At 45.3% G+C, this 13,230-nt stretch overlaps 1 protein-coding gene across 13 annotated transcripts in view; it reads left to right on the plus strand.

The window, feature by feature from the left end:
* The window catches only part of ACTN1 (actinin alpha 1), a 90,081-nt gene that overhangs the window by 40,459 nt on the left and 36,392 nt on the right, over positions 1–13,230 (plus strand). For all 13 annotated transcript variants that reach the window (XM_074148552.1, XM_074148550.1, XM_074148554.1 and 10 more), the window contains exons 2-3: positions 4,078–4,192; positions 9,482–9,601. In XM_074148552.1, the coding sequence (XP_074004653.1) occupies positions 4,078–4,192; positions 9,482–9,601 (235 nt within the window). The remainder of the gene's footprint in view (positions 1–4,077; positions 4,193–9,481; positions 9,602–13,230) is intronic.

The raw sequence follows: 13,230 nt of genomic DNA on the forward strand, positions 1-13,230 counted from the left end.
TTCTGCGTCTGCAGGCAGCAGGGAAGCACATCTGCTGCCTTAGAGCAGGGATTTGAATTCATGACAGAGGAGATGGTGCTTCCCAACTGGCAGTGCGTTTCTGCTCTCCGAGCTGGGGTGCACCTCTCCTCATCCCAGCAAACACAGGTGCTTTTTTTTTTTTGTCTGACTGCTCCCAGGGCCAGGCCTGCACCAGAAAGATGGCTGGCTGCTCTCAGCAGCCCTTTCTGCTTTCAAAGCTTGTTTGCTGGTGACAGACAGCACAGCAGGGCTTAGCAGCCGGCCCCGAGCCGATTGCCACCGCTAGCTGTGACTCAGGGCGAGGGGAGGAGCGGCTGCGTTGCCCAGAGGATGCATGGGGTGAGTGGGTGGTTTCAGTAGGTTTCCTAGAATAACAAAAAGGATCCTGTGCAGATGCATGAAGCCAAGTCAGTAAAAATGGCTCCAAACAAAACTGCCAGGACTGCAAGACCCTAGCGGACAGCAAAAATTCCAGCTCTCCCTTCTCTTGCTCCTGCCGACTTTTCTCCCACATTTCTTCAGCCTTCTCCTATCTGTCTGTCAAATCTCCTTCCAATTTGCTCCTTTGAAGTAAGAAGATAGTTTGTTTACTCTTGTGCAGTATATGCAGCAAATGCAACATAAAGCTGTTTTCTTATTATTACGTTTTCGGTTGGTTTTGCTCTGGGTTGGTCTGTGAAGAACATAGTTTGTGAATCCCATTACAATTATTAGAAGTATTCATAATCCTGCTTTCTTGCAAAATGGCCTATTGCATCCACACTGAGCTGCTGGTTGTTGCTGTTCCCACATGCTGTTGTGCTGCTCATGGTATTGTGCTTGTTTGAGTTCATGTAGGAACTGAAAGGTGTCTTGAGAAAATGTCTGCATTTTTGGGAGCTGTCTAGTGGGAACTGGATGTGCTCTGCCTATTAACCCTTCATGGTCTCGAGTCCTTGAGGAGCTGAGGTGTCAGCTCTGCCAGTGGTGACCAGTATATATGGTGGCCAATATATATGTTTTGTGGACATGCACTTCAGCATGTATGAGGCCATGATGTGGTAGAGATGACTCCAGCAGAGAAGCTGGAGTGCTGAATCTGGGACTTAGTTTTCCACCAAGCCCTAGGTGACTCTTGCAGCAATAAAAATACTTTCACTAATCTGGTTATCCTGCCAGGTTTTATAATAATGCAAAGTTTAGAAGGTTTGCTTTTTATTTCATTTGTGTTTCTTAGAAATGTAGACCCCGTCGCCCTCTTCCATCCTCAAAACATGCAAAGAGATATGCCCAGTTGAGCTATTCCGAGAGTATCCATGTTTTAAAGCAGAACTTTCTGACCTGCTTTTGGCTGATAGAATACAAAACTGAAGCGGCTTCAGAGAAGTCATAGAATAAATAAAAGTTCAGCCTGGTGGCCTGTGACTTAGATCTCAGGATCTCAATTCAACACGGATTTTGCAATGTGACCCAGGGCCAGTCACTAGCTGTAGGTATCTTGCTTTGTCTGCTTTCCAAATATGAGAAGGAGGTTCATGGGCATCCACAACCTTCCTGACGTAACTTGTTCTCATACTTCGATATGTGATGACGAATGTAGCATTTGAAATCATCTCTGCTGTCATTTGCCCCTCTGGAGGAGTGAAGGAACCTGGCTGCAAAAGGGAGCTGAATAAATGAACCTCTTCTCACATAATACAGCGCAGGCAGTGGAATAAAGAAAAGTAGTGCCAAAAGGATGTACTTCAGGATGCAGGGCCCATTTTCAAATAAAACTGCTCTTACTTGAAAAAAAAAACCCACTTCTATTTCTCAGGGGAATAACAATAAAAAGCAATAAAAGGTGCTTAATGACTTACTCTTTTTTTTTTTTTTTTTTTTCTAAAGCTTCCAAATCTGGAAGGAAACCAGGCCATCTTGAAAAAAGAGATCCCAGACTTTCACAATACATGCATCTGTCCAAAGGGCCATTGCCATGAAAGTATTTACAGCTGCTCTGTTATCCTGCTCCATCCCACAGCCCCGGCAGAGAGCAAGGCCAGAGCACAGCAGTGGGAAGCTCGACAGCTGTTGAGCAATGCTTTTTCCAAGGAAAGATTCTGCTACACTACTTGTAGTCGTGTAAGGCAGGAATGTGGGTAGGTTAGTAGAGGAAGCCCGGCTTCCAGACAAATAAGAACAAGTCCTGATACTCTTCGCCATTTGGGATAAACTTTCTTTTGAAATCCTGTGCGTGGTGTAAGCAGTGGTGAAGCATTTCTAAAATTTTGGCATGTTTTGCTTCAGTATCAGCCGAGTCCTTTCTGCTGTGGTTCCCCAACAGCTGAAGATGGCATGACTGCTGTGGTCCGCTCCACCCTCCTGCTTGGCCCATGTATGCCCAATTTTCTCTTGCAGAGGCTTGTTAGGTTCTGCTGAACTGCCTCCATGCGCTACTGAGCAGAAGACTAGCCTTACCAAAGAAAGTAAACAGTTCTTTGGTGGGTCAGTGAGTTGAACTGGCTTTGGGAGAGGGAGGGAGGAAAGACCTCCTTTCCTTGTGGTAGCACTGAGCTTTTGGAGCTGCTCATTTTTTTAGTAACCTCACCCTTCTATTTAAAGAGTGATTGAGGGGTTATCAGTTTGTACAAAGGAAAGGGTTTACTTTGTGTCCTATTCAAACACTGTGAAACGCATTCATTAGCACTTGGACAAACTTGTCCGCCTTAAAAGAACTAGTTGCTACCATTTACTCTTCAAACAGTACTTTTGTGTCAAACAGCTTCTGCATCCCCAGGTTGGGCTCTTTGATTCACCCAGTTAAGACTGTGCCACACTGAGGTTTCTGAGGTGTTTTATATTTGCTTATTGTGTTTTGACCATTGAATGGTAGCACTTACAGACCCATTCACATGGTGCTTTTTTGAGATAATCCCCACTGTCACATCTCTTGGATGAGATGGTCTCTTCCCCTTCAGTGCCCCACATGGCCATTGTTCAGAATATGGGCTGACAGATTGCAACCACAGAAAATGTGTCTTGTCATCAGTTGTGGTGAAATTCATTTCTCTTATATGAGAGATCCTCTTATTCTGACCACTTGAGGTCAGAAGGCGTTTCCAAAAAAGAGTCTTGTTTAGCCTGAATGCCGCTGGCTGTGTTGCAGTTGGACCTCAGTCCCTCCCGCACTTCAGACTCATATTATTACTCCAGTGGTGGTGCATAATATCACTAATTACAGAGTGGCTGTGATTTCTATCATTGAGGTGGCTGCACTGACCCTTCTGCCAGAGGCTTTCAAATAGTGGGAGTTTGGGACTGTGCTAGACAGTAGTTGTCGATAAGTAGTGCTTACTTTTATCCTTTCTGTGACCTGCACTTCTGCTGAGATGAGTGATAGCATCATTATTTGGAACACATTTACTCCTCCACATGAGGGGGGGGGAGTGCTGGATGGAAGGTGGCACAATCACACAGGGGAGAGAGGTGTGCCCTAGCAGTGAGTTGGTGAGAACAGAGGCAGCAGGAGAGAGTACTGGGATGTGTTTTATGTGGCTGTGGAGCTCGACATGCTGTCCCTTGGTGTCTAAGGGCTGCAGTGTTTGCTGGGGATGGAGTAGACCAGAGGCAGTTGGCTGTAGAGGAATGGTCCTTTTTTTTCTCAAGCACATGTCTAGAGATGAGAAGATCTGGAGTGCTGTTTTCTATTCTCCTTCATATTATGTTAAAATGTGTCATCTAACACCATTGGAGTCCCTCGCAATACGAGCACTTAGCATGCCTTAAACTCAGTTTCAAAGTATTCTAAACCAAACACAAATTGTAGGGGTCTGTCCAGCAAATCAGACATGCTGGAGCCGTGAAGTGGCTGTCTCTCTCAGACTCCCTCTGTCATGGGAACACCCTGCAATTTCTTTGGATATTTAGGCACTAACACTTGTGCTCCACAAGGGCAGCAGGTGGAAAGATGATGACCTAACCAGCATTTGAATCTGTGTCATGGTACCCAGCAGCACTGCTTTGCTTCTGAACTATTGTTTGGCCTCTGGGAAGATTACTGACTGCTTTTTTTTCTTTTTCTTCTTTCCTGTGTTTTAGACGTTTACAGCATGGTGTAACTCTCACCTCCGCAAGGCTGGGACACAGATTGAGAACATAGAGGAAGATTTCAGGGATGGCCTCAAACTCATGTTACTTCTGGAAGTCATTTCAGGTGAGAGAGGTTCTGTGTGGTGCTCTCAAGTGTCCTGAGCATCTCCGTTCAGAAATCTGTCTGCCCTCTCCCTTTCTTGCAGAATAGGGACAGCAAGAGTTGTAATGCTGCAGATTTTGCTGGAATATAAGAACAGCTGTTTTCTGATTCAGAACAAATTTCTCCCTAACGAATATCTTGTCTCCAGCAGTGACCATTAATGTGCTTTTGGAATGTAGTCCAAGCCTCATGGCCTGTGCAAGCTGCCCATTGCATTCCTGCTCCTGCCTCTCGGCTTTCCTCTGCCCGTCAGGAATGCACAGCCTCCTGTGAATACTCAGGCAACAGCTCTTACTGCTTGGCAGGGCTGATGAAGCAGCTCTGGGAAGAGTGTGGGAATGCTGCACTGGCAAATCATACCAAAGCCACATGACAGTGGGAATAGGATAGAAGTTATTGGAAGAGGGGAGTCAAACCAGTAAATCTTCTGTTTCGTTCAGTTTCAGCTGTGACTGAAGTTTTTCCATTCTAGTTTCAATCTGAGCTCAGTGCTCAAGCCTTCAGGGGAAAAAAAAATCCCAAAGAAAAGCAAAATCCCAGAAAACCCAGTCTGAAATAAAAACAGTGGCATGAACAAGTTAGGTCAGATTTGTTTTCACTCCCTATCACAAATGTCCCACTACTTGACACATATCTCCCAGGGATTATTTTGTATAAGCAGTAATCCCTATTGATGTACTGGTGAAATAAATACCTTAGTAAAGTACTGTGGGAGGCATTGAGAGGGGGGATAAGACTGTATGTATGAAATTGGGGTTATATGCTCATGGACTTTTTTTTGATGGCTTTTGAGCCAGTAATAGCAACCCAGTGACTTGTACTCCTGACCTCGTTGGTACATTTTCCAATAAAATTGCCATGATAAAAGCACTCATACTGCTTTCTCTCTGCCCCTCCTTTCCTTTCATTCCCTCCCCTTTGAAAGATCCTGAAAAGATGCTGTCAATATATGTGTTTTTCAGAATTTATGAATATAGGATAAGACCTCAGTTTTTGCCCATGCTTATGGTTTGGAAGGATCAGAGTTCAGAGTATTATCAGAGCTTTGTGGCACGCACATTGCTTCTGCCGTGCCTGTAGGAAACGAGGTAGCAGAGTCCTATTAGTTTATTTTCTGTATTTATGTTCCCTTGCAGAGGAGGGGCTGCAGCCTGGAAGCTGGGGCAGATGGGCCTTAATGGCTTAGTTTCTAATCGCTGAACTGGAAGATAGAGGAGAGAAGCATGAACAGGGGAGGGTGGGTGCGGCTTGGTGCTAAAGCAGGAGGTCTCATATCTCACACTGCTTGATTTTCTTGCCTCATCTCCCACTCTTCCTCTCAGGTTGTCTCTGTGGGAGGCCGCTGGCAGGTCCTATTGGACCCCCCTCAGTTTGGGAAGAAGCTAACAGGTTTATGGTGCACTGGTGGTGTGGGCACAGCATTTCCCCATCCACTGCAGAGTGACTCTGTGCCTACAGCCTGTCGCTAGGTGACCAGTGGGCAAAGGCATGGGGAGCTGCATCCCACCAGAGGCCATGGTCCTTCACACACTAAGGTCTGAGCATCCTTTCCTCAAGAGCCAGCAAAATCTGGAAGCACAGTTCTCCTAGGTACAGTGGCAAAAGAGGAGAAATTTAGTATAGTTGTTTTTTTCCCCATTTCATTTCTGTCATTGGCGGTTCCATTTCCAGTTGTGAGCCTTGCTGCTTTCGGAGCCTCCTTCCAGCTGTTGGCCCCACTTAGTAGCCCCTTTGGCCCATAGGTGGCAAAGCAGCAGCCCAGCCCAGGAGCAGTGTGGGGGTAAGGAGTCTCCTGCTGGTTGGCAAGGGCTCATATGTGTGTTCCTGCCACGGTTCCCACAGATCACCTGCCAAAAGGGTGAGTCTCCAGATGACTTTTAGCCCTCCAGTTCCAGCTTCTAGCCTTTCCTTGCAGTTCCTGGCGCTCTCTGCACCTTCCTCTTCCCATATACTGGGGGACTGCAAAGCTGCTGATGGAAATTTGGCATGGAAAGGGTTGCTCTGTGGCAGGCTGATCTTTTCCTCTAACCCAGAGGGTGATGGCCATAAAGAGCCTTCAGCTGTGAGAGTGCTGGGCCCCACTGGCCAAGAGCTGTGTGAAGCCAAGCACCGTCTCCGCCCGGCGGTCTGGCTGGGGTGTGTGGGAATAGGGAGTACTATCTCCTTCTGCCCTGGCTGCAGCCGTGGCTGCCACCACGCTGCCATGGGAGAAGGGATGGAGCCTGCATCAGGGAAGCTGCTGGAGACCCTAGGATGGGAGAGGGACTGTGCCCCTGGGGCTGTGGCAAACCTGTTTCAGGGCAGACCCTCCTGTGTGTCCTTGGGGACGTGTCACTGCCTAGCTAGGGCAGGTAGGAAGCAATTTTCCTATCTGACGCGACTTCCCGAAGTGTGGGAAGCAGTGATGTTCTGCAAGAGGAGAGCGCCTGGGTTTTACTCAGCCCAGTACCTTCTGGTGATGAGCTGTGATGCTGCTGATGGGTCCCCTTCCAGCCTAGGCAGAAGCCCTTGGTCCCCCAGCCACTGTGCAATGGGGGAAGCTCCAGGACAGTCCTGGAACTTCCTCATTGCGAGTCCTCTCCCGTTGGCCTCCGTTGTGGGAAGTAACAGTTGGACCTCCCCTAGAAATTGCCCCAAATGACACACTTTCATTTTTCACTGCATGTGTTTCCCTCCCCTGACAAAGCCATTTTAAAAATAATACTACAAGACTGAAAAAGGCTAAGTTCACGTTTAGTACTTTATTTTAAAAGTTATAAGTCTTTTTTTCCCCCCCAAACAGAAGAAATGACTAATCGAAATTTTTCCTAAACAAATTTGCTGTAAACAACTTCTAAGCCAACACTTCCTTGCATTGTTTGGCTTTTAAAGTACAGCCTTGGGCTAGTACATGGGAATCAGAGAGTGGAAGCGAGTAGACCATTTTCATTGTCTCAGATGGGAGAAGTACTGAGAAATAAAGCAATGATGCAAATAGCTGAAAGTAGAACATATTTCTAGCAGGCTTCCATTTTAACAGTCTACATCATTAATAATGCATGGCATGGAACCAGATGAAGCTTTTCTCTGGAAATCTAAATTTGTGATAAAGTCCAATTCTGAAGGAAATAGCCATCGGGCTTTGGGACTTTTTAAGTTCCAAAAAAATTATTCTAAAACAAATATCCCATTGTGGTATTTGAGAGGAGGAGACTGCAGTTTTGCAATCACCATCAACTGCTCGAGGATTGCGTTGCTGTCAGAAGGAACAGTCCTGCTCTCCCAGGCTCCAGGGAGAGCAGTTCAGATCTCTGCCTTGTGTTGGCAATGCATGTCGTGTGGCCACAAGGTGAATTGGATCAGCTTGCTTTTCCAGCTGAAACTTTATCTCTTGTCTTCATTTTTCTTTTTGCAAGGCTAGTTTACAGTCACATCAGCAGAAGAAAATGGTTATTTTTTAGCTGGCTCAACCCATTTGTTCACATTTGGCAGCATAAGTCTGCATAAATCTATTGTGAAACTACATGCAAAAATGTCATTGTGAAACAAAAAATGCTTCCACTTTTATTTAAGTGACTAGCATTATCCAAATGGAAAAATAAGACAACATACCATGACGTGTGCTTGAGGCTCCATTAAAGCAAAAGAGATCTTTTTAATCCTAGGATGGAGGTAGTACCATAAATACATCTTCTTCCTTAAATTGTCAGACATCAGTGTTTCATTTTGAAAGTGAATCTGGTTTTATTCTTAAGCTTGAGAGCTAATGACACCAGCCTACAGTAATCACTGAAATACTCTTGAAGGACTTTTGTTTCCAGGCTTTTTTTCTTTATAGGGCATGGCTATGAAGATAACCTGGTTTTCTCCCTTTTATCTTTTCCTCACTCCTTTGTTAGAAAACAAGCCATCCAGTTTTAGTATGAAGAAGAGTTCTTTAAAAAGTACCTTTCTTTCTCACCCTTGAGCCTCAAATAAAGGTTTTGACTCAGCTCACGTTGACTTAAATATTCAGGTTCAAGATACTGCAGGAGACTTTTGGAACTGAATAGGTCAAGTGAGTAATTGCTTGCCTAGACTTGCCCATTTGATCTCTTTTTAATTCTCTCATAACTTTTTTTTCAAAGTGCAAAATCCTGCTTGCATTTTGTTTAGATCTTTTTTTGTATTCTAGAGCTTGTGATCTGAAAGCAGCTGTTCTGCTTGTTTTTTGGTATTGTGTGTCACATACGTGTGGTTCCTGATGTCCTGTTTAATTATATTTCTAGCAGAGCTTCCTTTGAAAAGTCCACTTGTCTGTCCAAGGTTTAATTTGCTTACTCTGCATGTTGGGTTAGTGTTAGTAAAAGTAGGCTGTGAGTGTAGTTACAGGCAGCCTATCAAAATGGCCACAACTGCACTGAATGCAGCTCTTTCAGATAAATAAGGTCAAGAAAGTGCTTTTCCAAATCTTCCAGCTTTGTTCCAGTCAGGAGCTGACATTTGCCCTAAGATTCATTTCTGTCAGAGATCCACCTGCTTTTACCTCGGAGCAGGCTGCTTCCCTCTCTCTGCCATGTTATAAACGTCTAAAATGCATACTACTGTGTGAAAGACCATTGCATAGAGTTAGAAAGACATCAAGCCTAGTGGAAGGGTGTTGAGATGACAGTCCTTACAGTTACAAGGCCACTTGCCAAAGAACTGATTTTATTTCCTCATGCAGGCAGTTGTGGCCCTTCAGTCCAGAGACGAGAGAGGTGCGAGGTCTGTGTCTTGGTTGGGGAAAAGAAAAAGCAAGACACAAGATCACCCTCATATTTGACTCTGAGGAGTTCCAAGAAGGAGCGATTAGCTTTGTAAATTGGGTGTTGTAGATGCTGGAGGGGGAGGGCTCCTCACCTGTCTTTGTGGTGGAGGGAAGTTGGTGCCATTTCCAGGCATCATTTTCTGTGGTTAATGGTATGGAGGTTAGTTCCACTGCCCAGCTCAGTGTGGTTTTGAAGGACCTTTTCACCTCTGCTACAAGCCTGCTGTGGAAAGGACTCAGTGGTGACAGTTCCTCTGTTACTAATATATCTACGATGCAATAAAAAGATACTTTTCTGTCTGATTCTTTCTGGGGGCACTTAACAGTGCGTGTGGCTGTCCTGCCTTCACTGTCAAGGGATGGATGCAGGGAGGTCTGCCCCCTCCCTGGCTGAGCAGTGGGAAACACCCATCAGGGAAGAAAGGATTCAGAATGGTTTCCTAATACTTTTTTTTTTTTTTTTTTTTCTCTTTTCTTACTAGGTGAACGCTTGGCTAAGCCTGAAAGAGGCAAAATGCGAGTGCACAAAATATCCAACGTGAACAAGGCCTTGGATTTCATTGCCAGCAAAGGAGTCAAACTAGTATCTATTGGAGCAGAAGGTAAAGAAACCAGCGGATTTGTCCGGGCCCAAGCTGTGCGTAGCTGTTGCCTTTCTCTCACAGCGGCATGTGATTTCCCTTTGTGCCTCCCTAGCCCTTGTAGAATGGAGGAAAAAAGGGGATAAATTAGGTCTTTACTCTGTATATAGATCCCACCTTCACACCAAGCTGCCAAACCTGATTCCCTCTTGGGCTTATTGGTCAGGTCTTTCTGTTATTCTCCTGGTTCTCATGAGTTAAGGAAAACATTGAGCAGTGGCAGAAACAAATTAATTGGGATGTTTCTTTCTCAAATGAAGAAAAGTCTCAATTGAAGCGTAGCAGCTGCTTGTATTTAGCTTGATGCAGAGCTGCTGGGAAAGATCCCCTATTGCTGTAGGACATCCCATGGATCAAAGCCAAGTGCGGTCCTCAGCACAGGTCGAAGACCCCAGAGGCCCCAATTTTCAGGGCTTCCAGGATTTTTGTCATGCAACTGAAAAAGCTGGGTGCTCTGGCTGGAAGCCGGAGCCAGAGACCACTGTGGGCAGCACCAGGGATTCTCAAGACAAATTTGCAGATCATGCAGACAGCAGGGAGTTGTGTAGGATTTTTGTCTTTTTAGCAAAGATGGTGGGTGTTCTGCAGATATGTCCGCTGAGACCTAGAAGGGTTTGCAGGTTAGTAAGATGGTTTGCTGTTTTATAAATCTTAACAACTTCTCATCTTACGTGGATTGTATTTTCATGACACTTGTTTTCCTCTGCTCTGGACCAGTGTGTGAGTCCAGCCTATGGACTTCATGTTGACACTGTTGCTGTGGAGACACTCTGCTTCTGTGGTATTTCTAGGTTTGTCGTTACAGTGACCACGGAAAATGAGGGAGGTTTGTTATCTCCATCTTACAGATGGAAATATATGGTTTCTCCAGGGAAACTCATGACAGAGCCAGGAAATTAGCCCATGATACAGTTCTGGATGAGCATTCCTCCTCTGGGAGAGTCGTGGGGTTGCAGGGCTGAGCCCAGGAAGTCAAAGCAGTGTCAGCATGCTGTTCCCAATTTTGGCCTTTCAGGCATGCTCTTGTCTCCAAAATACATGCCCATTCTACAGTCCGCTTGTTCTGTATCAGATGAGACAGAGTACCACAGCCACTGTAGGTGCTTATGTTTGCCTTACCAAGACCTTTACCTCAACATACTGCTTTAACTTTATGGAGACTTTGCAACAATTTGAAACTAGTGCCCAGGGACACGGAAGACATTTCTTTACTGCGTTTGGTATTTAAGAGCAAAATACAAGAGGTGAATGGCTCAATGATACTGACATTTTGCATGTAAAGCTTTTCTTCCATTTTCCCAGCTTTTCTCAGAGGAGCAACCTGAGGGTGTTGCTGGCCCTGAGTACACTTTATGTAGCATAAATGCATAGGTGAGGTAATTTTGTGCCCTTGCAAAATAGACTGATGCATCCAGTGTCTGATACGATAGTCCATATCTATATGGGACCCTTTCAAACTGGAAGTTGGATATGGAGCCAGAGATGATCTGCCTTAAAACAGCTCCTGCTGTCGTTTGGATCTCGGACAGACATTTGGATCCTTCTGGGAGACTAGAGCATGCATAGAACCTATTGTCCCTGCTCTATTCCCTTTTTGTTCTGGTTCTGCTCTCCTTGGCACTAGTTTGCCTTTTCCTCTCCTTCCACTGGATTTTTCTTTTTGATCTCTACTCCTGTATCAGCTGTGACTGTACCCTCATAGCACTTAGAAGTCATTTGCAAGTAAAATGGTCTATGACCAAAGATCTCCAGGGCCTAGTTATTCAGTATGGATTCAAAGCAGTCGCCCTGTTCAGAAATAGGCTGTGAGGTGCCATTTTGTGACAGAAGCCATCATTTGTTTCAGTCTGAACAGTGATCTTGACCTCCCCTGCCAAATGTTCCTGGCTCTCCTTTGTCCTGGTTCCTATGTAGCAACGTGGTAAATCCATATGGTTTTCTTTACACTACAAAAGGTAGCACGGCACTGAAATATGGACCAAGGTTAGGCTGGGTTTTTATACAGAGTGCTTGGGCCTATGCTGGGATGCCAGCTCAGGCCATGTAAATGTGATCACAGTATCCAGCCCAGCGCCTGCCGTGCACCCAGACCTAGGCCAGATGTCACCAGGAAGTATAACCTGCTGCAGGGCCTTCTGCCCAGTCCGTCCAAGTACTTGATGTACAGTAAATTACACATCAGCTATAAAAATGGACTTTTACTTTGAACAGCACAGCAATAACTCTGTCCATGGAAGGGAATATAAGCCTTCCTGGAGCATGAATTTTAAGGGCTTACTTTCAGACTTTTAAGATATCATGCAGCAGTAAAGCAGAAGATAAAAGCCAATGATGCAGTCATAACACTGCACTAAGAAAATGAGCTGTAAATGCCTCAGTCAGGTTGGACTGATCTAGGAAGTCTTCCAGGTGGCTTTTCTCCCAGAGAAGAAACCCACCCTCCAGCAGCAGTGTGGCTAGGGGAGCGCACTCCTCACCCTGAGGTGGCTTGCTCCATCTCTGGGTATCTGCTGGGCAGCAGGGTTCTGTGCAAAGCGTTTGCTGCCCAGCTGTAGTTCTCTGTATACATTAGACATGGCATTGGGCATCAGTGTCCTGGCTTTCCTTATTATTACTTTTTTGTGGTTAAAAAATAAGCTCCAGAAAGAATCCCAAGTTAGACTCTCAGGTTGGCTTAAGCCTTGTGAAACCTTGTGTTTAATCAGAGTTAAAGCCAGCAAAAATGTTTTCCTGGCATTTATCTCACATTTCATCAAATAAAGATCCCTCTCTGCTGTTTATAAACCAAACTCTGCAGCCGTGTCCTAGTGAGCGACAACCAGAATTGAAGAGGATTTCCTACACACAGCATGAGCACAGGACATATTCCATGTCCACGTTAAACGGAGGATGAACTAAGGAAACAGAATAAGCAATGAGGGTTAACAATTCAAGATGATTCTAAACAACTTTGTTTAGCCAAGAGTCCATAGGATCAAAGCAGTTGTGGCATACAGCAGATCTGTGTAAATCTGGATCAGGGAAGGCCCTAGCCTGGTGCAGGTTCCAAATGCTTTTTCATCTGCTTTTAAATCTCACTGTCATCTGACACCTCAGGAGCCTTCTTTTGCTGTAATAGATTCCATGCTGGTCTCAAATGCTCCTGGGATTTAACAGATTGAGTAGGTCAAGTATGTGACCCTGAGACTCTTTTATTTGCACCTCTAATCTTCATAGAAGGTTGCTGCTTTCTTAGGCAGATGTGGCTCCGTTCAGCATAAATATAGCTTTGGATGGACTGATCCCCATTCTCACCTGCACAAGTGAAAGGAGAAAAGAAGCTTAGAGATTTCAACAATTGGAGAAGTCCCATATGAGCAGAACAGCTACTGAAGCCCCAGGCAGAGCAAGCATACATTTGACAGTGGAAAGAGGGGGAAGATAAGGTCTCTGCACATCAGTGACTTAAACACAGCATTGTATTTGTCCCTGTCTCCTGCCCGCTCACAAACAGGGAGCTGACATGTACACCCCCATCATCAATGCCAGCCATCTGTCCTAGATCTGCCTGGACCATCATTAGCAACATGTTTACTGAAGACAGGGACATG

Source organism: Numenius arquata, chromosome 6, assembly GCF_964106895.1.
Source record: "Numenius arquata chromosome 6, bNumArq3.hap1.1, whole genome shotgun sequence".
Lineage (NCBI taxonomy): Eukaryota > Metazoa > Chordata > Aves > Charadriiformes > Scolopacidae > Numenius > Numenius arquata.